The following is a 27,839-nucleotide window of genomic DNA, read 5'->3' on the forward strand; positions in this document are numbered from 1 at the left end:
TTCCCAGCTTCTTTATCGATAAATTTAGGAATTTAATTCTTCATTTTACTTCAGTAATATATAATAAACCATAACGCAATTGCAATGTATGTGCAATTTAGCACTCAAGCCACACGTGCATTTATCTACAAATTAAAGCGATTTGATCTGAATATTAAAAACGAAAAAGTTAACAGTTAGTTTGTATCTCAATACAACAATTAAAAACAATAAGTATCAAAACTTAATTATAAATATTAATTGTTTTTTTAAAAGTGTAAAAAGAGACGACCGGGTTTGGCCGGGGAAACACGTAGACATTGTTGTGTACGTAGTGTTTTAGGATGTACAAACAACCTTGTGTATGGCGGTTCCTTGTACAAATATAGTCATTAATTAATTAATAAATATAAATATAAAAAAAATAATTTTTTTCAACCGTATTGTTGAGCATTTGATAAGCATGGCTGATACGGAATTGCAATTAGTTGATAACAACGCTCTGAACAACACATGTGATAAAGTTGAAAGTACGAGTGCGGCAGAGGAGCAAGATGTCCAAGATGCCAAACCGGAGGTTTGTGACAACATAACAGAGCCATCGTTACTCGAGGATGTAACTATGCCATCTTATTTAAGTATGACAACGAGTACCATATCATCGGCTCAGTCAGAAGAGCCGAAAGTATCTCAGGATAATAATGGTAGCAATGGAGATGATAAAAGCGTCTACGAAGTTTCATCTGATGATGAGAATGATCGTGAATATTATCGTAATAATCGTGAAGATGAAATTAAGGGTAAATTGATTTTATTATTTTTATTTTTTTATTTTAATCCCTGTGAATTTTAATTACAACTAAATTATACATTTTTTTTTAGATATACGCATAAACGACGCTAAAAAAATGAGATATTACCAAGAAGAGAGACGAAGATATCGTAGTGATTCCGAGGAAGACGACGATGATGAAGATGATGAGGATGATGACGATGAAGATGAGGAGGATGAGGAAGATGATGATGATGATGATGAAGAAGAAGAAGATGATGAGCTTGAAAAGTACAAAAGATATGACAGGTCTGAGGATGAGTACGAAGCTGATAAATTTGAAAGGTCGTCAGATGATTATGTGCTAAGGCCTAGTGTTGTATTAGATAAAGATTGTAAGAAACGAAGCGCGTCTATGGAGGAACTGAGTCCGAGAAAAAGAGCAGAGAAAAATCATAAGAGACAGGCGCTTCCAACACATTTTGAAGAGGTGTCAGGACATCTAGAAGTAAGTTTGATTTCCAATCCGCGCAAAAATACACCGGGAAGAAACTATAATCATATCACGAGTAAAGTTAAACAGTATATTCAAGATGGACAAGAGCGGAGAAGACTGAGTGCTCAGTGTAGATCTTTTGACAAGATTAATGCCGATGGTAAACGATTGGCAAATGATAATGGTAAGGTATTATATTTAATTAATTACACAGAAAAAAAAATTTACTCGAATCAATTTGAGTAAAAAAATTCTTAAAATCAGGAATTTTTCTTGGTTCAAGTAAATTTTTATTTGATTCAATATAATTAAATTTTTCAAAAATATTTTTTTGGCTCAAGAATTCTTCTCTTGATTAAAATTAATTTTTTTTCTGTGTAGGGATTTTTATAAAATTAAAACGATAGATGGTTTAATCTTTTTAAAAATAAAATTTCAGATACTGAAGAAGAAACAGATACTTTGCGGCTGAATCCTCAATGTAAACGGTTAAAAGAATATGCTGCGTTAACGCTTAAAAATTTGGCTGCTGAAGATCCCTTGAGTATTGTTGAAGTTAATTTAGACAATCACATAACGGCAAATGGCAACAATACCGAAGCAGACTCTAAAAATAATAAACAAGATAACGAAAAAGCAAAAATAGAGATTAAAGTTGATGATGATGAAAATACTACGAAGAGCGTTGAAAAAGTGATTGATAAAGTAAATGGAGTTATTGAACATTCTAATGATAACGAAAAAGTTTATCAGAAGGATGAGGAAGAAATAGATCAGCCAGAAAATTTAACTGAGAATAATCCATTGGAAATTCTGAGTGTCCAAACGTTAACTAGCGAAGAATTTGCTAAAAATAATTATCGCGAAGTTAATGAAGGAGAAATAGATAACTTAATTGAAAATAACATAGAGAAAGAAACTGAAGAAATAACTGTTGAGCCCTTGAATATTTTACAAATAAATTCTCAAAGTATCGAAGGACAAGAAATGGGTGAAGAAATGTCAGAAGAATCCCCAAATAAACAAGAATATGAAAATACCGTGAGAGAATTGATGTACCAGCTCGAAAAGAAAAACTCTGTTTGCGCTCAAATTGGCCAGGATTATCAAAATGCAGTAAAAGAGAATTTGGTGATGAAGACTGAGGTGGAAAATTTGAGAAAAGCTTTAGAATATCAGCAAGAGATTCAACGACAACAGTTACAACAGCTTCAGCGTCAGCAAAAAATGGTTTTGGAACAACAGAAAAAAATTGAAAGTCAAGAACAAAGAGTGCGGGAACAACAAGAACAAATACAAACGCAGCAACAACAGATACTAACACAGCAACAACTATTAAAAGAGCAGCAAATGTTACTGGAACAAGAAAAAGCAAAAAATGTTAAAGAAGTTGAAAGTGTGGCCATCCAAACAGATGATCAACCTCAGACAATGTTGCGCTCGAGTACAAAAACTAATTTAATACCACCAAGTAACGATGTATCTACGTCTTCAACGGGATTGACGATAAGTGCAATCGAACAATGGACAGACAGCGAATGTAGTCCAACGGTTTCTATAAAACCGCCTAATGTAGATCATTTGCTTAATTCAGTTAATTCTGATAGTGGAGCAAATTCAGAAGCAAATGCAGCAACTGAAAAAAAATCAAGTACTGCGACAACAACTCCAAGAAGTACTTCGCGTGCTGTCCTTACAACAACACGTATCATCGAGACACTGGCACGTATAACTCCAGGAAAGCTGAATGGCAGTGACTCACAAGGTCAGTCGAAAGACCCAATCAATCCGTTGATAATGAAGGCTAACAATTGTAGGAAACGCAAAGCCTCGGAATCTTTTGGAACAGCTGAGAGTGGACCCCAACCATTTAAAATTCCCACTATAATATTCAATGATGAGAAGAAATTCAATTTGAATTCTGACACAGATGCTGCTGCTGTCAAATCATCTGGTGCATCTCAGTCTGCAGCTAGTCAGAGTGGACTTGATGAGAAAACCGGGCAGCATCTTAATGATGGGGAGGATAAAGACGATGTCAAATGTATCATTTGGCACGAGGATGAAGTCACTAAACAACGAAGCTGTCTCATCCAGGCAACTGTACCGCCAGACGAATCCGCCAAGATGAAAGGAAAATTGCGTCAATGTGGTCCTTATTTGCTCGGTAATGTTGAAGTCAGAATTTCAGAAGCTAATGGAACACTTAATATTTGGGGAAAAGAGGTATGTTTTGTTATTTTTATTATTTACCTATTGTGGATATAATTTAATGAGTTATGAATTTAATTATTTTTTCTAGTTGACTCCTACTTCAAGCGCCGAAGAAGATGAAGAGTGCGAAGAATTGACTAGTTGTGAACATATCTGGCCAAAATCATCCGAGAAAAATGGCGTTGTATTTTCTTCTGATAGTAAAAAAGTTAAAAGCTCTTCAACGATGCGCACTGGTATTTCAAAACTAAGATCAATGCTTACTCGAACTCCGTCACCTGTCAACGATCACGAAGAGAATTTATGTTGTTCAAATAATCAACGGACGAAGTTCAGAAAACGCAGTCATGGTTCTGGGAGTAACAATCAGTCGAGTCATTCATTAGACAAAAGCTTCTGCTGCCTCCATAAAGGTGATATTAGTCTTGGGGATTGTGGATTCGGTAAAGATGACATGATGGAGGATAATATACACAGCTTGTATGATATGACGAAAACAATAATTGGCCGTGAATCGTCGCGTCCTGCTTCACCGCAAGGCCGGATTGACTCGCGTACTTTTTTTAAAAATAATTCAAGAAGTGAAGAACCGTGTAGACACTCTTCTCGTCGGTGCAGTTACAATGAGACTAATGATACTTACCTGCGTGACTACAAGTCGTGTAATCATTCACCCATTAATACTTGTAGCAATCACGACAATCCTTTTTATCAAGACTTTAAAAACTCACGTACCAACCTGTGCTGTTCCAACTGTCCAAAGAGTGAAACTTTTATTCGGCCTGACAAAATTGAAATCGCTGAGGTAAATTTTATATTTTTAAATTAAGGGACACAACTAGTGTGACAGTCTATTAATTGTATACTATTTCGTTGAAGGTTAAAAAATTGCGTGAGAAAGGGAAAAGATTCAGGACCATTAAGGAGCTTTTAAAGAGTTGTGGAAATCCACACACTACAAGTTTTGAATCTAGTTCTATTCCCGAAACAGTAACAACTGCGCCATCGAACCCAAGTATGCTGTTCAATTCAGTATTTCCATCTACTTCTTGCTCAAAACAAACCAATTCAAGCTACAAAAAGTAAAACTTTTTTGACTATTCATAAATAACTATTTAAGCTTTTTCTAATTTTTAAATGTTGAAATTTTTAGGTGCTGCTCGTCATGTGAGAAACGAATTGGTATAGCTTCAAAGATGGAATCAGAGATGGAAAAAATTCGCAATGAAATAGCAAAACTTTATTCCAAGTCAGATGAATTGCGGGAACTGCTAAATATTTTGCGATCAGTTGAAAACTAAACTACCTATGATTTTTAATATAAGAGCTTAATTAAGTTTATACGTACGAAAATTAAGTTTACTTTCTGCTTATAATATAAATATATATTATTGAAGTATAATAGACTTTACCGTAGACGGTTAGTTATATCTGAAGAAAGGCAATTTAAAAAAATCTATATTTTTCTTTTTTTATAAAATACATTTATGGTTATATCTATCTTTTCTTCTTGTGTTGTGTATAAAACAATTTCATAAGTCTATTAAAGTTTTTTTATCTTCAATACTTTTACAAATAAATCTTAGTGAAGTAAAAAAAATAAAAATATATAAAATTTATTATATGAAAAGATAAGTTCAATGATATTTCTATTTATAAATTTCTAGTGTGGTCCAAAAAAATCATTCTCATCTTATCATGTCAAAAATTTTGTTTATGCATATAAAAAAAGATTCTCCGAAACGAGAAATTTAGAAACTCAACTTTACAAAACGCAAAAAATTTTTTTCCTTACTTTTTAAGCACATATTTTTGTAGGAAATTGAATTCTCTAAAAAAAAAAAAAGCTTTGAATTTTTTATTATCTCATAATCTCAACAGATAATAAATTTTTCAAGCTTTGGACGTTCACAGTCAAAGTAAATCTAACCAAACATGATTTTAAATGCGAAATTTTATAACAATTTTTTTTTGGGAGAATTATTTTTATATTTAGATAAAAAACTTTTGAAATGATAAGAAAGAAATATTTTTTTTCGACCACTCTAATATATTTCATTTTATTTTTATAAATCAGTAATTACAATTGCAAGTATCATAGAGATTTTGACTATTCTCAACGGGTACTGAAGGACCAGGAGTATCAACACGAGCTCCAACATTGAAAACATTGCTGTAAGAAGTGTTCAAATAACTGACTTGACCTTGAAGAGTTCGAATTCGACATTGTGCTTGTTCGAAAGCTTCACTCAAATGATTTATTTGACCCTGCATCTTCTGTCGTATCTGCAAACGAATTTAATTATTTTAATCAAACAAAATTTTTTCAATTCAATGTTTAGTATTCATCAAACCTCATCTTTGTCTCTTTGAGCAGCTTTGGTCGTTGCCCTGCATTGCGCCAGTTGTTTTTCCAAATCACCTATCTGTGCTTGCATAGATCGACGCATAGTTTCACATCTCTCCTTCGTTCTTGCCACTTGCCTGGCCGAGTCTTCTCTAACTTGCTCTAACATCGATGACAGTTGAGCAATATCGTGCATTTTTTCTTCAATTCTCTGCTTGTATTCATTCTCGCGTTCTTCGGATCTCGCACAAGCATTCTTTAATCGTTCATTTTCATTCTTCAATTCACGGTTTCTATTTTCCAAATCTTGTTGATCTGATCCCTAAAAAGAATATTTTTTATTTAATATTAATAAAGTTTTAATTATTTCGCGTTACTAATGCCAAAAGGGCGCATCTCTGCAAAGCCAAAGGCGCATATAAAAAAATTTTTTTTCACTCCAATTGACCTAAGAGTGTCTATAATATTTAGATCTGTAAGAAAAGTGAACAACAAATTTTCTTTTGTAAATGTCCTTTTAGCTCTAAGACAAAAAAATTCTAAAGCCAAAAGGGTGTATCATAAGTAACTAAAAAAAAAAAAAAAAAAAAAAAAAAAAAAGTTATAATAGTTTCAATAAAAAAGTTATTATAGTTTCAACTCATGTTATTAAAAAAAAAATATAAATTTGAATTTAAAAAAAAAAAAAAACTATTTGAAGAAAAATATATTGACTCAATTACAAAATTTCTATTGACCTAACAATCATGTCCCCACTGATAAAATGTAATGAGTTATGTTTAATTGTATAGATTAATTAATTAATTATAATTAGAATAACAATGATACGCTCTTTTGGTTTTAGAATTTTTTGGTCTTAGAGCCAAAAGGACGGATACAAAAAAAAATTTTTTATACATTTTTCTTACATATCTAAATGTCGTAAACATTCTTTGGCTTCATTAAAAAAAATATTTAGAAAGAATTCAAAATGATTTGATTTTTAATTATTTTGAATACTTCCTAATCCTTCAAATCCTTTTTAATACTATCTCTTATGGGTATTTACCATGTGAGATAATTTTTAATTCTTTTTTTTAATAAGGGTGGTTAGTTGGAGTGAAAAAAAATTTTTTTATACGCCCTTTTAGCATTAGTAACGCGATTTAAAATTGAAGAAATTTAGAATACCTTAAGAAGAACATTTTCACTTCTTAGCATCTCTGACTGGCTGGTGATAGCTCCAATTTTGTCTTTACAATGCATTAATTCACGCGACAACTCTTCACAATTTCTCTCTGCTAATAAACGCATTTGTTGACATTCTTGAAGTTTCAATTGCGTTTGCTTAAGAATGTCAGGAAGTGGAGCCAATTCAGCCAATTTTTCTTGAAATTGATTCTAGTTGCAAAAAAAAAATGATATCAACTTCAATCGCTTCCAATCAGACTACAAAAAATAAAAATGATTAAAATACCTTAACTCTTCCTAATTCAAGTGTAACATTTTCATTCATCCGAGCATTATCCATCTCCATGAGCTCTAACTGCCTTCTCTGGTCTTCAACCTGTTCCTGAGCCTGTAAATACTTATTTCGATAATCCTCTAACTGATTGGCTTGGTCCTGAATCATAGATCTCAATTCTTCGAGTTCTTCTTGCGCTTCTCTGTATCGCTGCCGAGCAACAATCACCGTCTGTTCCTGTTCCACCATCTGTTCTTTGCTACCAACAAATCTATTTCTGTCCGATTCAAAACACTTTAATCGCTCTTGCAAATCTATCAGCTGATTTTCAGCCCTTTCTTTTTCATCATTGGCATCACGTGTCTCCTGCTTCATTTTTTCGGCATCAGTTCTCAAATAAGAAACTTCACGTAATTTATTGTTGTAGTCTTCTTTTAGTCTTGCATACTGCTCTCGTAGATCTCGTAACTGCTGCAACGGACAATTGCTACCGCCCATTGGAGCGTGCGTACATACTCCAGTGCACGAAGGAATACCAGTCGCCTGAAGCTACAGTTTAATAAAATAATTAATTCATCATTGTTTAAATCAGGTCCAAAAGGAATTAATTAAATAATTAAATAAAAAAATCAGGTTGATCAGAACACAAACGCAATGTTGACAATTATTTCACACTTTATTGCACTTTGAAAAAAAAAAAAAAAATTTTTTTTCAAAATATCAGTTGATGAATATTGTATAAACTTATATGCACCGTAACAACGAAATTTGAGATTTAATTTCACAATCTGTATTTTGACATGGTTTATTTAAATAATTTATTTATTTGATGTATGTATTTTAGATTGCCTGAAGAAGTCGGGATGTCCGATGAAACGTTCAAACAATAAAGTGTGAAATAATTGTCAACATTGCGTTTGTAGTCTGATCAACCTGATTTTTTATTTAATTTAAAATATTTAATCAATCTAAAATTTAATTAAAAATAATTAATTAATCTAAAATTTAATTTAAAATAATTAATCAATCTAAAATTTCATTTAAATAACAAACCATTTTAGGAAACGGAATTTCTTGAGGTAAAGGTTTCAGAACTCCACGATCTGATGGTGAACCACGGACATCACCTTGATTAGGACAAGGACAAGGCGCACAAGGTGCTGTACACCTTAATAATTTTCTTTGCTGTTCTAATTGAATTTTTTCACGTGTCACAGTTGCTAATTCTTTTTTCATAGTTTGAACATTTTGCTCTATACTGCCCAATTGTTCTTCCTGAAACAATTTTAATAATTTAATTAACAAGCTTTCTTTTTTTTTTTAATGATACTAAAATAGAGAGACATTTGATCATTTTTAGAATTTTTTTAACAAATAAATTAGTGCAAAAAAAATTTATTTAAAAAATTCTACTTTTAGAGAATCTCTAAAAAATTATAAATGTGATTTTCTAAAAATAATTTTTTATACCTAGTTTATTTAAAAAAAATAAAAATTTTTAAAAATTATCAAGTGTCTGCTAATTTCAATATCATGAAGAAAAATAATTTTTTTTTTATTGCTAGAAAATAAATGAAAGACCAGTTGCTGTGTATTAGTTTCGCAATCAAACAACTTGTTTCCTAATTCTGCAGGACAATCACCACGTTTAAATCTAAGTTCAGTCATAGAAACTGGAGACATTCCTGGACGACAGCATCCCAGTTGACTGTAAATATCATGTCCGGATCCACCGCCACCCAATCGTGAACCTGATAAATAATCCATCAAGTGATTTAACTTTTTATTTAGATAATTCAATTTAATACTTACGTTCCGTATTGCTTGGACAGTAATTAGAATTATTGTAACGCGGGCTAATCTGATAATTAGCTGAACGTGGAGAGTTTTGAAACGACCCAGGACAACTGTAGGTTATAACTTGTTCATTTAACGTAGCGACTTGATTACTCAATTCCGTATTTTTTTTCATAACCATACGCATTTCCGTTTGGAGTTTACATACTGTTTGCTGAAGATCTTCAACGACGTCGTCTTTTTCTATCAAGGCCTGCTCTAATTTAAATCTAAGAAAAATTTTTGAATCAAATTTTATACAATAAATTTAAAAAATAAATAAACAAATATCTAAATAAAAAATGAACACGTTGACACTTGAAATTTATCTAAAGTATGACCATCAACTGTCAACTGTTTGTTTTCAATTTTTTTTATAATCTATATTATTAAGAGAATAAACAAAATTTTGTGGCAAGTGTATTTATATAATAAAGTGGGTTTTTATGGGTAAATTTGGTATTGTTGGAAAACTGTTGACTTGAATTTGTGCCTTTTCAATATTTCATATCATTCTCACCAATAATAAATTTATTATGATAATTGTTTACGCTGCATTCAAAAATGCTCTATCTCTAGATACATAATTAAGAAATGACCTTATATCTTGTGAACTATTGACATTTTTCAAGATATAAGCTCATCCCGATGTTGCACTCATCAAGACCTTTCATTTAAGTACCCACATCAATTTTTCATATATTTATATATATTATATATATGTATAAATGAAAAATATATCAAAATGCATATGGGTACTCAAATGAAAGCTCTTGATGAGTGTATTATCGGGATGAGCTTATATCTTTAAAAACGTCAATATTTAATGAAAATTAACTTAGCTGATAGTTGATAATTTTAAAAATTTTTGTAACAAATAAATTATGGCAAAAAAAATTTATAAAAAAAAATTGACATTTAGAAATTTTAAAAAACTACAAATGCAATTTTTTAACAATCATTTTTTGGAACAAATTTATTTGTTAAAAAAAAAATTAAAAAATTGTAAAATGAGAGCTAGCTTTAATGTCATCAATATTTAAAAAAGTCCAGTGAAATTTAAGAAAATTCATTATTTAATAAAGCAAAATGTTATAATACTGAAATTGAGAGACATTTGATAATTTTAAGAATTTTTTTAACAAACAAATTATAGCAAGAAAATTTTAATTAAAAATTTCATCTTTAGAACCTCTGAAAAATTGTAAATGAGATGTTTATAAATAATTTTCTATGCCTAGTTTATTTTTCAAGAAAAATCAAAAAATTATCAAGTGTCTGCTAACTTCAACCTCATAAAATTTTAATTTTTTTTTAGTTCATAAGTTACGGCAATCACACAGTAACTGCAAGGTTGCCAGTTTATAATTAACTTACTTGCCACCTTCTAGTTGAGCATTTTCACGAGCAAGTTTTTCTTGGACATTGAGAGCATCTGAAAATTTTACCGCTATTTTTTCCAAATATTCAACATTGGTATTGTTGAATTTTTTTTTACTGTCAGCCACAATAATTCTGGGGATTCTTTCTTCAGTGTTACCACAAACGATTATCCTCGGCAATCTATAAAAAATAATCGACTGTATTACTGAATAATAATAATTAAAATAAGATTGTATTTACTTGTCTTCAGTATATTCTTGCTGAGGTAACTCAAAACATTCATCTTGAGAAGTAGCTTCCCAGTTTTTCCGTAATTGAACTTTAATTTTTTCATCCTCCTAGCAAAAAGAAAATAATATTAATAACTGCTAATAATCATACAACTTACTTCGCCGATTTAAGAACCTTGACGTCTTCAGATTGAGCAATTAGTCCCAGGGCTTGAACATATCCATCAATAGACGCAGGATCTGTGACTTCCAGAACTTTTTGAATTTTTTTAGTCAAAGCATCAAGTTCTGCCGTTTTTTTTAGAACATCCCGACTTTTTTTCTCTAAAATATACTTTTCTTTATCCGACAAATCGTCTTTCTGCATTGAAACAAATTACTTAGCTATAAGATTAATTCTTTAATTTAATAAATTAATTTAATAACCAACACATTGTAATTGTTCTAGTTCTTCTCGAAGCTGATTAATTTCCGCTTGCAAAGATGCTAATTGCTCATACGCTTCACCTATTTCTTTGATCATTTTACTGTCCATCATTCTCATTGAATTATCTATAAATATAATAATTTATAAAGAAGATTACAATTTTTTATAAAATTATATAAATCTTTTTTTTCCGACTTACCTTCGCCTTTAGCGTACCTTACGCCTATAAGAGGTTTTGTTTCATCTTTCGACGGATTAACTTCATAAACGAAATTAAAGCTGCTTGTACTTGTATCATTAAATCCTCTTTCGCTCATTTGAAAAGAAGAAAATGAAGTTATTGCAGAGTGTGAGCTGATTTTATAAATTTCATGTTTATTATTTATTTCTTCTTTTGAAGTTTTGACATCATCTACAACAAATTTTGAACTTCCTTTTTTAGTATAATTGGATGCTGTCCGACTTGGTTCAAAAGAAGAAAACGATGTTATCCCAGACTTCAAAGCATCTTCAGATTTTCCATCTTTAATACTTTCTTCTTTAACACTGAGTGCTTCTTTACTCTGATTTACTTTGCCTTTATCTTGAATTTCTTCTGTTGTATCCAATTCATCATCTAATATTCTCGTACTTTGTAGTTTTTCCGACGCATCAAATTGATCATCTAAAATTGCACTATCTTGTTGCAGATTTTCTGTCGTATTTAAATGTTCACTCATAATTTCTGAAGACAAAGTCGGTAGAGTTTCATCTTCTATATTGAAAGTTGTTTCTGCTTGTCTATTTATTTCTTCTGCCATTATTAAATTATTTTCTCCAACAGAATTCAAAGAAGAATCATCAAACTGATTAAAATCGTACTGTGTTGTCACTTGAAAGTTCTAAACAATTTTTAACTCATTTTAAACAAACTAATAAAATGCAAAATACTATTAATAAATTTATTCAAATTACCTGTATGTTAAGTTGATCTTTTGTGGGCCTAAAATGCGGGAAGAAATTTCGGTTAAAATACTCAGAACTGCATTCGCTAATCGTAGACTCTGAAGATGAATCTTCTGCACCCAAGTAAGTCTTATATAAGCTTTCCAGTGACTTCAATGGTTTTTTAACATCAAAAAGTGATTCCAATGATTCCAAAAATTCTCTGTAATTCAACGGACCTTCTTCTAGCGTTTCATATTTATTTTTTTGTACATTTTTTTTAACATTACGCCCTTTTACTACTTGAAGACTCTTGCTTTTCAATGGTGAAGATTCTTTCTGTGTTTTCGATGAACTTGTTGATGATCGTGACTGATTTTTTACACGTATTTTGCGTCTCTTGAATAAAACTAATATTATTTCCAAGTATTACACAAATATATTTTAACTATATTATTTTACCTTCATATTTTTACCTTCTAAAAGCTGACAATTGATAATTATGCAAGTAATAGGTAGTTAATACTTATAATTTTGAATGATTTATAATATCGGATCCAAATATAAATCAACTTAAATTATTTAAGCTTGTAAAAAAAAAAATTAAATAATATCCGAAACAGGTTAACTCAGATTGCGATAGTAACTTGTTTAAATAATATATTTTTTTTATTAAAAAAATTTTCTTTACATACTGAATTTACAATAAATCAAGTAATTTAGATATAAAGATTTATGTAGGCACTGATACTCCTAGAGGTGATGCTGAACAATCCATTCCCATGGTATCTTGTCCCAATGTAGCTTCTTCCATTGTTCGACTACCAATTTTTTCTCTGAGAGCTTCAAACAAAGTATGTACAGCTTCATTGTGCTAGAAATAAATCACAGGTTTATTTGTGGAATTAATTTATTTACAATTAAAGTCAAAAAGAAATAATTAATTTAATTACAATTAAAGTCAAAAAGAAAATAATTAATTACCTGATTAGTAGGTTGGAGACCTTTCATTAAAGAATGCAACCTGGCAGTAGGAAGCTTTGGGTAAATATACCAAAGTAATTTAAGTAAATGCCTTGTAACATTGTCCCTCCCTAATCCAGCGAGGAAAAATTCATCAAAAATTACGGTACAAAACGACTCGTTGGAAAACTCATCAGCCATATTCAGAATCAGCAGAGAAACAAGTGTATGGAGGAAAGGATCTTCAAAGGCACGGTGTCCTTGGCAGTTTGGAAGAATTGACAGAACTCTCATGAGCCCTCGAGAATCACTCCTGGATTTACCAGCGCCGGTACCGACCCCACCGATACCTCCAGCTCCGCCAGAAGAGGCTGCTCCAAATCCTCCGGTCGCTCCTCCGACGTGAAGTGTATAGTACATAGACAGAACGGCAGCCACTCCAGATAGTTGAGCGTAAGCTTGACACGCATCTGGAGGAGGTCCCGAGTGTTCTATAATCGCTATCGCACTTTCTCGTTCATCTGGTGGTAGTTTACAGTTCAATTGTCGAATTTGATCGTCAACCATCAGCGACATCAGAGCGGGTAAAAATTTCGTGACTACTTGGCTGTCCAGTTTGGGTTCTTTGAAGTCTTGAGAGTCGATCATTTGCCAAGCAGATAGTCCGAGTGCCAACATTCTGAGAAGCAGAACCAATACTGCGTTGTCTCGTGGTAGAGATTCTCCGTTTATTAAATGAAGAGCTATTTTGATTGCGCTACTCGCAAGGAAGTTTACTGCGTAAGGGTCACATAAAGTCATGCTCAGATCACCAAGAACTTGTTCCTGACCTCTCTGTAATAAATTTATTAATTTACCAACTGAATGTTTTATTAATAAAACAAATCTTAATGAAGATAATTAAGATAATTTTTTACAAGTGGGGTCTACCCTATTTTTGGCCATATCTAGGTGAAAAATTAACATTTTATAAGTTTTTTTTTATTCTACTTGTTTTTACTGCGCATTTATGATATAAAATGTCAGGAAAGGAAAAAAAAGATTTAGATAGCTTTTTTGCCTTCAAAAGTTAAAAAAATTTTGGCTCTCATGTTTTTGGATAAAATTTCCATTTTATTTTCTTTTTGATATATATTTTTTGAAAATTTATAAAATTTGTTAAAATTGTGATAATCAATTTTTTTTTGTAATTGTTCATTTCTTTATGTATTTTTCAAAAAAAAATATATCAATAAAATCAAATAGAAATTTCGTTAAAAAAAAAAAAATGAAAATGAAAATGGTAGACCCCACGTATAAATAATTACCATAATTAATTATGACAATGAAGTTAGCCGACATTTCAAAATTTTTAGAAATTTTTTATTGAAAAAATTTCAATTAAACAATTAAAAAAAAAAATTGTCACATAATAAAAAAAAATCAAAAATTTTTAGACGTCTGCTAACTTCAGTGTTATAATTAATTACCTTTATACTGTCCAAAAATCCTTGAAGTTCACGAGAGCGTTTGATGTCAACGTTTTTTTCCCTGATACATGCATCTAGACACCAAGTAAATTTGTGACAAGGATCAACAGAAATAATTTCTTGAACTTCTAAATCATGAAGAGCCATCAGTAGTTCAGCACGCAGTGTACAATAATGAATATTTTTAGTTCTCAAAAATAAAGTCCTCAAAAACTGCAGAACCATGTCATAAAGTTTCACACTTGTACCAATCATGTGTGCTAACTTCTGAACAACTTCACCCTGCCTCCTTACTTTAGGCGAAGGTGAAAAAAACAAAGAATTCAAATTTCCGTGATCAAAGAGCACTTGCTCTTTTTCAATAATATATTTACTGAACAAGGGTGATACTTCATCACCAAAGAGACTCTGATTGTCCTTCCAAATCTGTCTTTTTACTTCAGTCTCAGCACTATTGTACAACTCTTTTTCTCTCACTAATACCCGTAGATATTTATCGTCAATATGCGGCGTATTTCTGAGAATACTCATCACCACAGGCCTTAAAGCTGGAACTCGAATTGCTGGAAAACTCTTCGAAAGCAAGTCCTTAAGTCTTTTGTCTCCCGAACTTCCACTCTTCTCTCGCTCGGTTCCGATCTCATTTATCCGCTTCACCAGCTTTTCTCTCAACTCCTCGAGCACCGATGCGTGAAAATCCAGCCTTCGGACTCCGTGAAGGTCCAGCAGTGGTAACATAGGTCTCAAAGACGCCAACAAAATTCCATTATCAATCTGAAATTGCTCGATAGCACTGAGCGGATCTGTACAGCTTGTTAGTGAATCTCTCAGGAAAACTTGCCCAGGTACACCTAGATTTTCCAAACCGTCTCCAGCAGCTCGTCCATTATTTCTCGTCGTCATTTTGAATATACAATTTTATTTTATAAAAATATCAATCTGTCAAAACATAAATAAAAATTAATTAACACTTCAAACATAAACAAAGTGAATTAAAAACTAACCTCTAGCTTAAAATAGTGATAATTAACAACACTTTGTATTATGAATTGTTTCAAAAAATTATATTTTTTATTTTTTTATTTTATTGTGAAATTTATTTTTAATTATTTACAATTATACATAATTCATAATAAATAATAATACAGTAATTGAAATCAACAGCACGCCACCACAACACTGACTATTTTTTTTTTTTTTTTTTTTTATTATTATTTTCATTATCCTTAAAATGTCATGACTGAAGTTAGCAGACGTTTAAAAATTTTTAATTTTTTTTTATTAATTAAATTACAACTAAAAAGGGGACGACGTTTATTGGACTGATTTAAATTGGAAAAGTAACCGATAGGACATATCCCAATTACCCAGATCCCTATTACCCGAATTACCAATTACTCATAATCCCGATGACCCAAATTTTCAATTACCTAAAATTCCGATCACCAGTAATTTCAATTACCCATACTACTAAATACCCAAATTTTCAATAATCCAAAAGTTCGATAGCTTAAGTTTTCATTAACCAGAAACATTGATGACAAGACATTCCGATTGGACAGATTTCATAAGCTCAAAGTCGATTTCTTTGTTATCGACAGATGAAACTTATTGTAAAAAGTACATTCAGTTATTATACAGATGGCCAAAAACTATTATAAAATGAAATATCATATAAACATGTTTAGAAAAATTTAAACGTGTTTTTTTAATACATTTATTCAAATTAAATTATGAATCATAGCTATTTTTAATAATAATGAAATTTATTAATATTATTTTCAATTTATTATAATTTTGACAGCGTTAACAAAAGTTATATTTAAGTACAACTGATCGATATTTATCTTGTTATATTAACGAATAACTTTTTAAAAAAAATACAATTTTATTATTATTATTAATATTTAACATTTATAATTATTGATTTATTTTTATTTTTTATTTTCATGTATAGAAAAGCAATTAAGCTATTAATTAATTAATTAGAAAATTAGAGGTATGTTTAGTAAAATAAATAGATAAACAATTAGCAATCGAAGCAAAAAAATTTTTATTCACTTCTAACAATTTTAAACGTTTAAATAAACTATTAGTAACACCAATACTTATTAGTAACTTACTTAACTTAAAATTTAATTAATTTCATTGATGAAAAAAATAACTGAATAAAACAAAAAAATATTAAACTTTTTATAGAGTATGCTCTAAAGTCCATTTTTTTGAAGAATTAATTCATCTTTTAATGTTATTTCAACATGTAGTGATTATTGTTTATTAACTGTGAATATTTAATTTTTTATTTTATAATTCGCTTACTTTTTTTTACTTAATGTTTTTAAGTCGATTTTAAAGCCTACACGTACGCACGAACTGTTTATTATTTTATTACTTTATAAATAATAATCATAATCGCACTAATTGTTACATTTAAATTGTATTTTTTTAAAAAGTTATTCGTTAATATAACAAGATAAATATCGATCAGTTGTACTTAAATATAACTTTTGTTAACGCTGTCAAAATTATAATAAATTGAAAATAATATTAATAAATTTCATTATTATTAAAAATAGTTATGATTCATAATTTAATTTGAATAAATGTATTAAAAAAACACGTTTAAATTTTTCTAAACATGTTTATATGATATTTCATTTTATAATAGTTTTTGGCCATCTGTATAATAACTGAATGTACTTTTTACAATAAGTTTTATCTGTCGATAACAAAGAAATCGACTTTTAGCTTATGAAATCTGTCCAATCGGAATGTCTTGTCATCAATGTTTCTGGTTAATGAAAACTTAAGCTATCGAACTTTTGGATTATTGAAAATTTGGGTATTTGGTAGTATGGGTAATTGAAATTACTGGTGATCGGAATTTTAGGTAATTGAAAATTTGGGTCATCGGGATTATGAGTAATTGGTAATTCGGGTAATAGGGATCTGGGTAATTGGGATATGTCCTATCGGTTACTTTTCCAATTTAAATCAGTCCAATAAACGTCGTCCCCTAAAAAGATATTTCTAAAAAATTGCACTTATAGTTTTTCAAGTTTTTTACATGTGAATTTTTTTTTTTAATTATTTAAGTGAAATTAAAAAAAAAAATTTCTAAAAATTTTGAAATGTCAGCTAACTTCATTTTCATAAACTGTCACAAGAGATCCCAGATGTCAGCAGTGGTAAATTATAAAACTTTAAGGAGATTTATCACTGCGCCGATAGAACGCGCGTTATGAAAATTTAAAATCCGCACCCTACTCTACAGTCAGTGTATTATTCACAGAGCAACGATTGTCGAGAGTGTGTCGTACTGTCGTGCCTGATATAACAGCGTACACAGAGTACACGAGTACATAGCAGTCAGTCCAGCACAGCACCTTTTCAGCATCAGTATTCAGATACTAGTGTGCTCAAGTGTGTGCTAACCAATCAAAAGTGCCAAGAGTTTTTGCGTACATGCATCTATAATTATATGCTACACATACATGTACAAATACAAATACGGATGTACATAAAAACGTGCGTGTACAAGTGTGAAGCAAAGTAAGCTCTATAGATTATTTAAATTTGTCGACAAGACACTTGACAAAGAGGATACGAAAGTTCCCGCTAGATTTCTTATATGGCGGTATCAATAATTACAATATTATCTGCTATTTGTAATGAATGAATTTAATTGTTTAGTAATTGTCGTCTACGACGTATCTATTCTAGGTGAAAAAAAGTGAAGAAAACTAGTACCTAGTCCACTAGCCGCTACTAGTATACACCGTAATTGTACAAGTGAAGTGAAGCAGTACAGTAGCATCGATCAAGACCGAGTATAAAGTACTGAGTACTTGTGCAAGTACCTGTGCGGGTATAATTTTATTATCATCAAGATAATAATTAAAAAATTATAAACTAACTGCGCATATTATTTTGTAGTTTTAGTTGTTAATTATTGAAGCGAAGGTAATTTTTGATTGAGTGGATTTATTATGCCTGGTGGTGATTGTTTTGACTCGTGAGTCTTTATTCGACTGGTATAGACTTGTATAGACGCGCGCATCCTGTATACACAAACCCACCATTGTGACGAAAAAGTTTTGGTCGCGCCAGCAAGTGAGCAAGAATATATTAAAATAAAAAATCTTAAAAGTACGATAATAATATACGACACAATATTACATCAATTTGTTTTTTTTTTACTTGTAAATGCTGATGTGATCACTGGATTGCGTTATTAAGCTGCCTGAAGTTCCCTTTTGAGCTTAGAGCAAGTGAATGAGGTTGGAGACACACCTGGTGTCCAAGGCGATGTCGAGGCATCATAGCAGCTGGGTATCTAACATCCTGAATTGGCAATTAATCGTCTTGGAAATTTGCAATAAATTGGAGGATAATTATCATTTTTAATTAGTCATTATTTGCATTGCATTATATTACAATACCAACCGATAAAGTTTATTTATTGAAGCTGAGACTTTCTGCTTGAGGAGAGTTTTCTGTAGAAAGTATTGCGGAATAAAAAAAAGGAATTTTAAAAAAGTGCTAATCTAGTTGCCCGCCATAGGACGGGTGGTTATGTTTCCCACTTTCATTGGAATATTAGGTAATTACTCAACAACTTTATTTATTTATTTATACTATAATTATAATTGTTATTTAATTGTTACAATTATTATCATTATTGTTTCATTATTTCAGCTTTATAGTCTTTTGTTTTTATCATCATCATTATTATTATTATTAAATATTATTTTCTTTTACGATATAAATACATAAGTACTAAAGAAATTAACTGGTTTGGTTACGTATGTAATATGATAATTCGTATATTTGTTTTTATTAAGAAAAATTTTATTATTTATCATTGAAAAGATATATGTTTTTTTGTACTTAATTTAATTGATGTCATTAGAAGGGAGGGATGTAATATTTATTATCAATGGTCCAACTTGAATTCTTCTAGACATACAATCGTGGTGGGAGGTCCCGAGTATAGCACACTTCTGCTCATTATTTAGGGCTGCCTTCAATCTCCTGGACTTTGATATCGAGGTATCTAATCCAATGCTAACTCGCTCCAGTAGCAAAATAAAAAATGAAACAAATATTTATGCATACACCCACTAGAGCAGTCTCCAACCCTTGCTTATTAAAAAACATATATTAACTCCGGCTTATAAGAATCAACTTACGCTGTATCGCTGATTAATCAGTATCTTTAAGTGTAATAACTACCAAGTAATACCTACAATCTAAATATTTATCATTTATTTCAGGACCTAGAGGAAGCTCTGTTGACAGACGGAGGTGCTGAAGGGCGTCTAGTGCAAGAATTAATCGTTCGACTACTTGAGGGCTGCTTGCCCAACGATACTCGCAATGACATCTCAACATTTAATTATCAGATGTTTTTACGTCGGCTTTTTCGCAAGAAATGTCAGGTAATTAAACTATTATTTTATTAATTAAAATTAATATTAAACATTAATAATATACTAATTTATATTAACATTTGTTTTATTTTATTTCTTCTTAAGGAATACAACTGCGAAAATCCATTTAACACAGATGTAGATTTTGAACTTTTACCATTGCGACAAAAAGTTGAAATATTACGCGCCCTCTGCGACTTTAGGCTTGACGCCGAGGACGTGGTAGGTGATCGAATTAAATAATCAATTGTCTTATGATATTAATGATTATTAAATTGTATAATTTAATAATTATTTAAGGAGTGTGCGCTGAGTAACTTAGACTCTGACAGTCTGAGAGTCGAACCACTGGGACATGATCGTAAGAATTCCGCTTATTGGTATTTCTACGGGACCCGACTATACAGAGAAGACTATATTGAAAGTACAGAAGTCGGTGGTACTATTACACAGCGTCAAAGGGGTCGACCGCGTGATCGTAAACGTAAACGACGACAGTGCAGATCGCAGGAGGAGAAGCTGGTGGAAGAAGAAGAAGAGGAGAAGGAAGTTGATGATTATTTAAGTATAAATATCGGTGTTGAAGCACGAGATACTGTCTGGCAAGTTATCTGCTTCACTCAACAGGACTGGACGAGACTCGTTGACAAATTTCGTAATTCGGTGAGAAAATCCATCAAATTTTAACATTTACCGGTTTTGTTACAATGTCTATGTGTTGTTCTTGTTCTTATTGTTGTTTATTTATAGAACGACCCGGAAATTATTTTATTAACAAAGTCATATAATTTCTATAGGAATACGACACTGAACGCAAGCTCTATCATACACTCGCTGAGGATTTTTTACCCGAGATACCAAAGCTTTTTGAGCTCAAGGAGAAACAGCAGAGACGTCGTCTACTTGAACGCAGTAATTCACGTGTACTTCACAGTCCAGAACCAGTTAAACAATTAGAAAAACCAATAATGGTACGTGCTAAAGTAAAAAATAAAGTTGGGAAGAGTACGAAGAAGAGTGGACAGAGTTCTAAGGCAGGTGACAGTGAAGATGAAGCTCCACCGTCATTAGTAGCGCCACCGCCACCACAAAAGAAAGGACGTCAGACAAATAATTCACTGGCTTCTGCTGTCGGACAGATTATAATTCAAACAGGCGATGAAGTTGACAAGGTAGCTAATAAAAAAGGTGTAGGTAGACATGGAGTCAGTAGTTATGTTGCCCCCGGTTATCCTTACACGTTCGGAATTGAAGAGGAAGAAAGGCGTGTGGGTATGTACAAAGTACTTGAGAGTATTAAAGATCACGATGACGCGTGGCCATTTACTGATCCTGTTGAGGAAGAGTACGCACCTAGGTACTACAGCGTTGTACGTAAACCCATGGATCTCAAGACTATGGAGGATAAACTGGAAAATGGAGAGTACAAAACTATCCATCAATTTAAACGGGACTTTAGTTTAATTGTAGAAAATTGTCGACAATACAATGGCTCTGAAAATGAGTATACGGAAATGGCGATTAATTTAAAGGAAGCGTTTAATAATGCGATTGAACGATTTTTAGAGTCTGAACCGTCAAGCGATGAGTGTCCTCCAAAATCCCCACCTGTATCTGTTTCAACGTATCCTTTGCGCACGAATACGCCTGCTGCGGCGTTGTCAAACTCGCGGAAGCGTTTTAAAAAATTAAATAAAAAATCTAAATCAAATAAAACGGATAAAAAGACGAGGAAAAGTAGAAATCGTAATGATGATGACGACGATGACGAGTGCGATTATAATTTTTATGATGAAGATGATGCCGTTGAAGAAGAACGAGTATTGGACGCAAAAAGTTCGAGAGACAAAAGAGCAAAAAAACGATCAAAGAGTATGAAAGAACGTGGGGAAACGGAAGACGAGAATCAAGATGACGATGAAGATGGTGCAATATCGGAAAATACTGTGATAAAATCAAAAAGAAAAAAGTATGAAGTTAGCAAATTGTTACCGAAAAATAAACGTTTATCGGCCAAAGATGAAGATAAAGATGTAAAGGAAGATACGAAAAAAAATAGTACTACAGGGACGGGCAATAAAAGAGGGCAAAAAGATGCATCGATAAAAAATTCAAAAGATCATAAAGAAAATCGTAGTAAAAAAAAGGATAATTTTGAGGAGTATCATGAACCTTTGGATAATGTTAAAAGTAAAAGTAAACGAATAGAAAAGAAAAGTAATGAAAAGAGTACTGTACAACGCAATGATAAAATCAAAAAGAGTAAACAGAAAAAACAAGTTGAGGAGTCGGAAGACGATAAGTATTCAGATATTGAAGAAAATGGTAAGCAGTTAACACCGGAGAAGAAAAAAAATAGTAATAATAGCAGTAGTAGTAATAATAATAATAGTGATAATAATAGCAATAAGGATAAAATTGATCAGCGAATTAGGCGATCAGATAATGATAAGTCCGAGGATAAAAGTCCTTCACGAGTTAAAGATAAAAAATCTAAGAAAAAAAATGATGAACAAACAAAAAATGGTAAAGTCAATAATGATTGTGGGAAAGATCGTAAAAAGGAAGCTTCTGAAGTATCATCAGTTAAATTTGAATCCTCGCTTAGTGACAAAGATCTCGAGTCTTTGGACAGTTTAAAAGATCGGATAAGTGAGCGCAGCAGACGTGACGAAAAATTAAAACTCGAGCGAGAGAAGCTAAAAAAGACTTCGAAAAGTAGTAGTTTTGATGGATTCCCCAAGAAAAATGTGCCTTCTAATGGTAATACCTTTCACGATAGTGATAAGGTTAATAATAAGCGAACAAAAGTTAAAAAATCTGGTAAAGATAAGAAGATAGATGAGAAAAATCAACAGGTTGATGTTAAAAATAGTGGTAAGGTGAGTAAATCAAAAGGATCGAGGGTTGAGAGCCCGGCGATTCAAGCTTTAAATCAAGCGACAGCACAGACCTTGAACGACATCAACAAATGGTTAGACGATGCTCCACCAGTTGAAGAGTTCAATTCCAAAGCTGAGTCTCCTCCTACTTTACAACCTTCGACAAGTGAGCCAACGCGCGTTCCTCCAGCTCCTGTTTCGGGTCCCAAAATTTCAGATCTCTCACGGAAACGTCCGGCTACAATGAAACTTTTTGGTACTCATGGCGCACCAAAACCAAAAAAAATCCAAAGAACAATTGATCGACTGCAACCGGGTAAGAGTAAGGGTAATCTTTTATTAAAGAAACCTATTGGTAGCAATAACAGTGGATCTGATGTTACAAATAATCAATCTAATTCAGACACCAGTCAGCCTAATCGTGAAAACTCGGATGAACCAAAATTAAGTCTGGGATCAGTTCTAAAGAACGCTGACTCAATTCAACTGATTTGTAAGTCTTTGGTGTCTTCTCCGACTGCTAATTTGTCTAATGAAGACGATGATGAAGACCGGCCCACGTTGTTGAGCTCCACGGCGGCATTGAAAGAAGATAAATCCAAAGAGTCAATGCAAGAAGCTGTTACTCCCAAGACTCAAGTTGAAGCAGTAAATGATACAAAAGAATCCGAAGAATCTCAGAAACCTAAATCAGCGACTCCGAATTTGAGCGCTTGGTTCAAGGCTTTTGGTGCGCCAAAATCTAAGAAAAAGGAGGAAGAAATCGAGGAGGTTGTTGTACCGAAAAAAGAAGAAGTACCAGAAGTAGCTTTGCCGCATCGACAGCGAAGACATAGCGCCGGTGGTAGTAGTGTTAGTGAATCAGTGTCTAGCTTTTCACAAGAATCACCGCCAGGGTTGAGTGTCAGGTCACCACAAACGCAATCAGCAATCACTACTCCAGGAATTGAGCAGCCTGTTCGTGCTGGATTTTATCAAGATGCTTTGTCGACTGGCAGCAGCCCTTACAATAGTCCTTATTATACAACACCACCAAGATACAGTGCACAATTACCTCCTACACCATCACCCCAAAACCATCCACTGTCACCCGCATATCCTTCTTCAGCCGCTTATGAACAGAATCCTCTGTATCCTCAGACGTCTCATCAAGTTTACCAGAAACCAGCGAGCAATGAAAATCCAACAGAAAATTACAATTTTTATCCGCAAAATTCCCCTCAAAATGACGCTTATCAGCAGCAATTATCAAACAGTCCAAAGCCATCACCGGTTTATCCCCAACCGTCACCTCAGCCAGTACCAGCAGTTTATCAAAATTCACCTCAAACTACGCCTCCAAATTATTCTCAACATTCACCTCAACAGCCCCCGACGCCAAATTACTCTCAACCATCACCGCAGCCGCCTGCTGCGAATTATTCACAACCGTCACCTCAACAGCCGACTCCACCGAGTTACTCACAACCGTCGCCTCAACAGCAGCAACAGCACTCTCCGTACTCTCACCAAACTTCACCTCAACCGCCAACAAACTATTCACAACCTTCACCTTCTCAGCAATCGAATTCTTCGTACTCAGTACCGTCTCCAAAGCCGCCACCACCAAGTTACTCTCAAGTTTCTCCGCAACCTCCAAGCTATTCACAAACATCACCTCAACCGATTGCCAATTACTCTCAACCATCACCTCAATCTCACAATTTTTCACAACCATCACCGCAGCCGCCAAAGTCTTATACTCAACATTCGCCCCAGCCGCCACCGGCTTACTCTCAGCCGTCGCCGCAAACTTTGAATTACTCACAACCATCACCTCAAACGCCGCCAAGTTACTCACAACCGTCTCCACAAACGCCGCCAAATTATTCTCAACCTTCACCACAGGCACCTCCAAATTATTCTCAACCTTCTCCGCAAGCGCCTCCAAATTACTCTCAACCATCGCCACAAGCTCCACCGAATTACTCTCAACCGTCACCAAATTATTCGCAATTGTCGCCACAACAACCGTCAACTACTCCTGGACCAACAACGTATTCGGCTCAACCTTCGCCACAGCCGCCGAGAAATTACTCCCAGCCTTCTCCACAAGTGTCACCGTGCTTGCAACCGGCCCTGAGACAGTCACAGCCAAACTATCCCCAGCAGTCTCCTAGACCAACAGCACCAACACAAATTTACGCACAGTCTGAAAAAACCACCGAAGAATATCAATCCTCTGCGCCACCTTCGTACCCGCAAGGAATTAAATCAAATCACTTATCTTATCCGAACTCTGGTGTCACAGCTCCAGGAATACCTGAACCTGACAGGCGAGTATCAGAATATTACAAATCAGAAGATAAGCTCCAGTCAGACCCACCATTAGGACTGAACAGCAATCATCAGGTGTTTCATCAAACGAATCAATTTAGTCAGCTTTACTCAAATAACTTCCCCATAAACGAGAGAGTATCTTGTCCACCGACTGCCGTAGACTCTCAGAGGTCTACTACAAGGATAAGCACTCCTCAAGATCCTCAACAGCAGCCACAAACTCAAGAACGAACTTATGAAAATACAGAAACTTTAAAATATACGCAGCAGCGCCAAGACCAACAGTTACTGGCATTCCAGCAAAATTTGCCTGGTCATGAAACTATTTATCAATCAACAGGCGGTTTCCAGGCAACACCTTATTCGATGCCTAATCCAGCGTGTCGACCGGTGTATTCAAGTTCTCATTACTACGACACGAGTTCTAAAACAAGCGGACCGGTGACCAGTGTCGCTTCAACGTTGCCGCCAGTTAAAAAGCGTATGTACAATGAGCCAACCGGTGACTCTGCGAGAAATTGTATTCCGCAAGAGTCAAGATCGGGACAAGAGCAGTACGGGTATGACCAAATGATATCTTTGGGGACATCTGAAGCGTCCATAGTTTCTGGACAGTATGACGGCACTTATGGCTTAGCAGATTCTGTTGCCGGTAATCCAGCGTACGCAAGATTGAGTCTAGGTCTCGTGGGTAGAAGTACCAAAGACCAGCAGCAATTATTGTCAATACCCAGGCCTTCCAGTAAAGATTCTCTGGTATACTCCAGGACGTCTGGTTCCGAGTATGACTTGAACCTACTTCAAAGTATGCAGAGCACTAAAGGAATGACAGTAGCTTCAATGCAACGTCGTGAAACTGCTCCAGTATCTGCGCCGGCTTCAAAGGCCAAAAAAGGAAGAAAGAAGGCGACTGCTGCAGCTGCTGCGGCGGCAGCGGCAGCAGCAGCGGCCCAGCAGCAATCGACAACTTTACCCAATCATTCGTCAACGATTCCAGGATTCCCGCAGTATCCTGGGAACCCTGCGGATATCGTGGGCTTAAAAAATAGTCCTGTGCCCCCTGGAAGTGCCTTCAACTTTACGGCACCCGTCAGTGATGCCAACAATGCATCTTTCTACGACAAAGAAGCCTCCTCTGCTGCTGCAGCTGCTTTTGCTTTTCTGGGTGATCTACGTAGCCCCAGTAGTTACTACAATATTTTAAGGCAACAACAGCAACAACAACAGCAGCAGCAACAGCAACCGCAACCTACAACGCCAATGAACGAATCGACGCAGCAAGCTAACAAATTAAACAACCAACCGAGGAATTATCCTCATCCGTTTTTACATACTACCCAAAGACCTGCTGCTTATGGACCTCCAGTATCGCCTTACGTTAGTCCTCATGCCCCAAATATCAGTGTTGATCCAGCTGCTTATCAACAGTACCTACATTCCTACTACGCACTTCAACCCTCAACGCATCCTCGCTCGTGGCTATAGTATTCAAAGCCACTTAACTAAATAGACACTAATTATTTTTAATTTTATTTATTATTTAATCATTTATTATCATTTATATTAACTCTACTTTCTTCCCCTTATTAGTAATTAACTTTACTATCTTCAATGATTATTAATATTTTTTATTTACGAAACTAGTGTCATCAGCTCTCTAACAAATACGATCCACGTAAGCTGTATAATTGTTTTCTTCTTTAGTTATTTTATACTGTAATGTAACTAGATTTTTTTTATACTTTCGATGATTGCTGAGAATCGCATTTATATGTTTAATTAAAAGAAAATGAAAGACTAATATGAAATTTTTAGACTAATTATTGACCATTGTATGTACTTCTCAGTGATCATTGAAATTTATTATAGAGAAAAAAAAAGAGCCAAAAATTGGCGTATTCAATTAGAATTTTATACATTTTATCAAACAAAAAAAAAAAAAAATAGTATGTATTGAATAAATAAATCTCATCCCTGTAATAATTATATGTTTGTAGTTATGTACATAAAATAGGTAATTCGAAATGCGGATCAAGTTTATTTCGTATGTACCAAAAAATTTATTCAAGTAAAAGATTTATTTAAACATAAAGAAATGTAACTAATAAAATTCGTATATTATTATAATTAATGATTAAAAATAGATATTGTCTAAAAAAAAAAAAAAAAAAAAAAGAAAAACAAAAGATCCCTAAATGAAGTGTAAGTGTTAATTAATAAAATTATGATAATAATATACAATTTGAATTTATAAAAAAAGATAAAATATATGGCAATCATTTTTGAAAAATGATTAAGTCACGTGTAGCTCATTGAAAATTTTTATTACACTTGATTTATATATTATTATTTAATTTTATTTTGTAAATAAAATACATATCCTTTATGTCTTCTTCTCCATTTTAAAAATACATTGTATTGTTATTTATATAATAATAATAAATAATTAAAATAAAAATATCAAAGTAAGAGTGTGTTGAAGAGAGTAAGGCAATGTGTAAATGTTTTAAGTAATCTTTACACATCTCCTGACCCATAATAATAGAAAATTAACTGATACAAGCGTAAATTAAGATATATGAATGTATAAAAGAAAAAAAAAAATAGAATGTATACTAATGAAATGATAAATAAAAAGCTTGTTTGTTATAAAAATAATTTTATTTTTATTTAGACCACCGGGGTTGATGATTACTTTTATTTGGACAATAAAAAAATAAGT

The 27,839-nt window shown here is 33.0% G+C and overlaps 4 protein-coding genes across 5 annotated transcripts; 2 read left to right on the forward strand and 2 right to left on the reverse strand.

Annotated features, from left to right (window-relative positions):
• The first annotated feature begins 71 nt into the window (after positions 1-71).
• On the forward strand, positions 72-5,025 carry LOC141528625 (uncharacterized). Its single transcript, XM_074244774.1, has 6 exons — positions 72-779; positions 862-1,431; positions 1,687-3,473; positions 3,550-4,266; positions 4,341-4,543; positions 4,615-5,025. Exons 1-6 carry the CDS (start codon positions 443-445, stop codon positions 4,760-4,762), a joined length of 3,762 nt encoding a protein of 1,253 aa, XP_074100875.1. The 5' UTR covers positions 72-442; the 3' UTR covers positions 4,763-5,025.
• Positions 5,026-5,488: 463 nt separating this feature from the next.
• On the reverse strand, positions 5,489-12,520 carry LOC141528876 (uncharacterized). Its single transcript, XM_074245156.1, has 14 exons — positions 12,515-12,520; positions 12,083-12,451; positions 11,328-12,009; positions 11,132-11,253; positions 10,877-11,062; positions 10,712-10,809; positions 10,466-10,651; positions 9,065-9,318; positions 8,834-9,003; positions 8,306-8,527; positions 7,265-7,801; positions 6,979-7,188; positions 5,816-6,130; positions 5,489-5,747 (listed from the first exon to the last, which is right to left on the reverse strand). The coding sequence occupies exons 1-14, from the start codon at positions 12,518-12,520 to the stop codon at positions 5,535-5,537; spliced, it is 3,570 nt and encodes a 1,189-aa protein (XP_074101257.1). The 3' UTR covers positions 5,489-5,534.
• Positions 12,521-12,697: 177 nt separating this feature from the next.
• Positions 12,698-15,886, reverse strand: Nelf-b (negative elongation factor B). The gene is made up of 4 exons (XM_074244633.1): positions 15,489-15,886; positions 14,485-15,423; positions 13,037-13,849; positions 12,698-12,926 (listed from the first exon to the last, which is right to left on the reverse strand). The coding sequence occupies exons 2-4, from the start codon at positions 15,385-15,387 to the stop codon at positions 12,786-12,788; spliced, it is 1,857 nt and encodes a 618-aa protein (XP_074100734.1). The 5' UTR covers positions 15,388-15,423; positions 15,489-15,886; the 3' UTR covers positions 12,698-12,785.
• A 1,912-nt stretch (positions 15,887-17,798) lies between these two features.
• LOC141528509 (uncharacterized) lies at positions 17,799-27,771 on the forward strand. 2 transcript variants are annotated; one of them, XM_074244585.1, is made up of 7 exons: positions 17,799-18,121; positions 18,208-19,087; positions 19,448-19,536; positions 19,761-19,925; positions 20,022-20,138; positions 20,217-20,579; positions 20,714-27,771. In XM_074244585.1, exons 2-7 carry the CDS (start codon positions 19,060-19,062, stop codon positions 26,600-26,602), a joined length of 6,651 nt encoding a protein of 2,216 aa, XP_074100686.1. In that variant the 5' UTR covers positions 17,799-18,121; positions 18,208-19,059; the 3' UTR covers positions 26,603-27,771. The 2 variants fall into 2 exon arrangements, with proteins under 2 accessions (XP_074100686.1, XP_074100687.1); XM_074244586.1 differs by lacking the exon at positions 19,448-19,536 and having other exon boundaries at positions 17,800-19,087.
• The last annotated feature ends 68 nt before the right edge of the window (positions 27,772-27,839 follow it).

This window comes from Cotesia typhae, unplaced genomic scaffold (assembly GCF_013202065.1).
Source record: "Cotesia typhae breed Kobodo isofemale line unplaced genomic scaffold, CoteBio_Ctyphae contig_44, whole genome shotgun sequence".
Taxonomy (NCBI): Eukaryota; Metazoa; Arthropoda; class Insecta; order Hymenoptera; family Braconidae; genus Cotesia; species Cotesia typhae.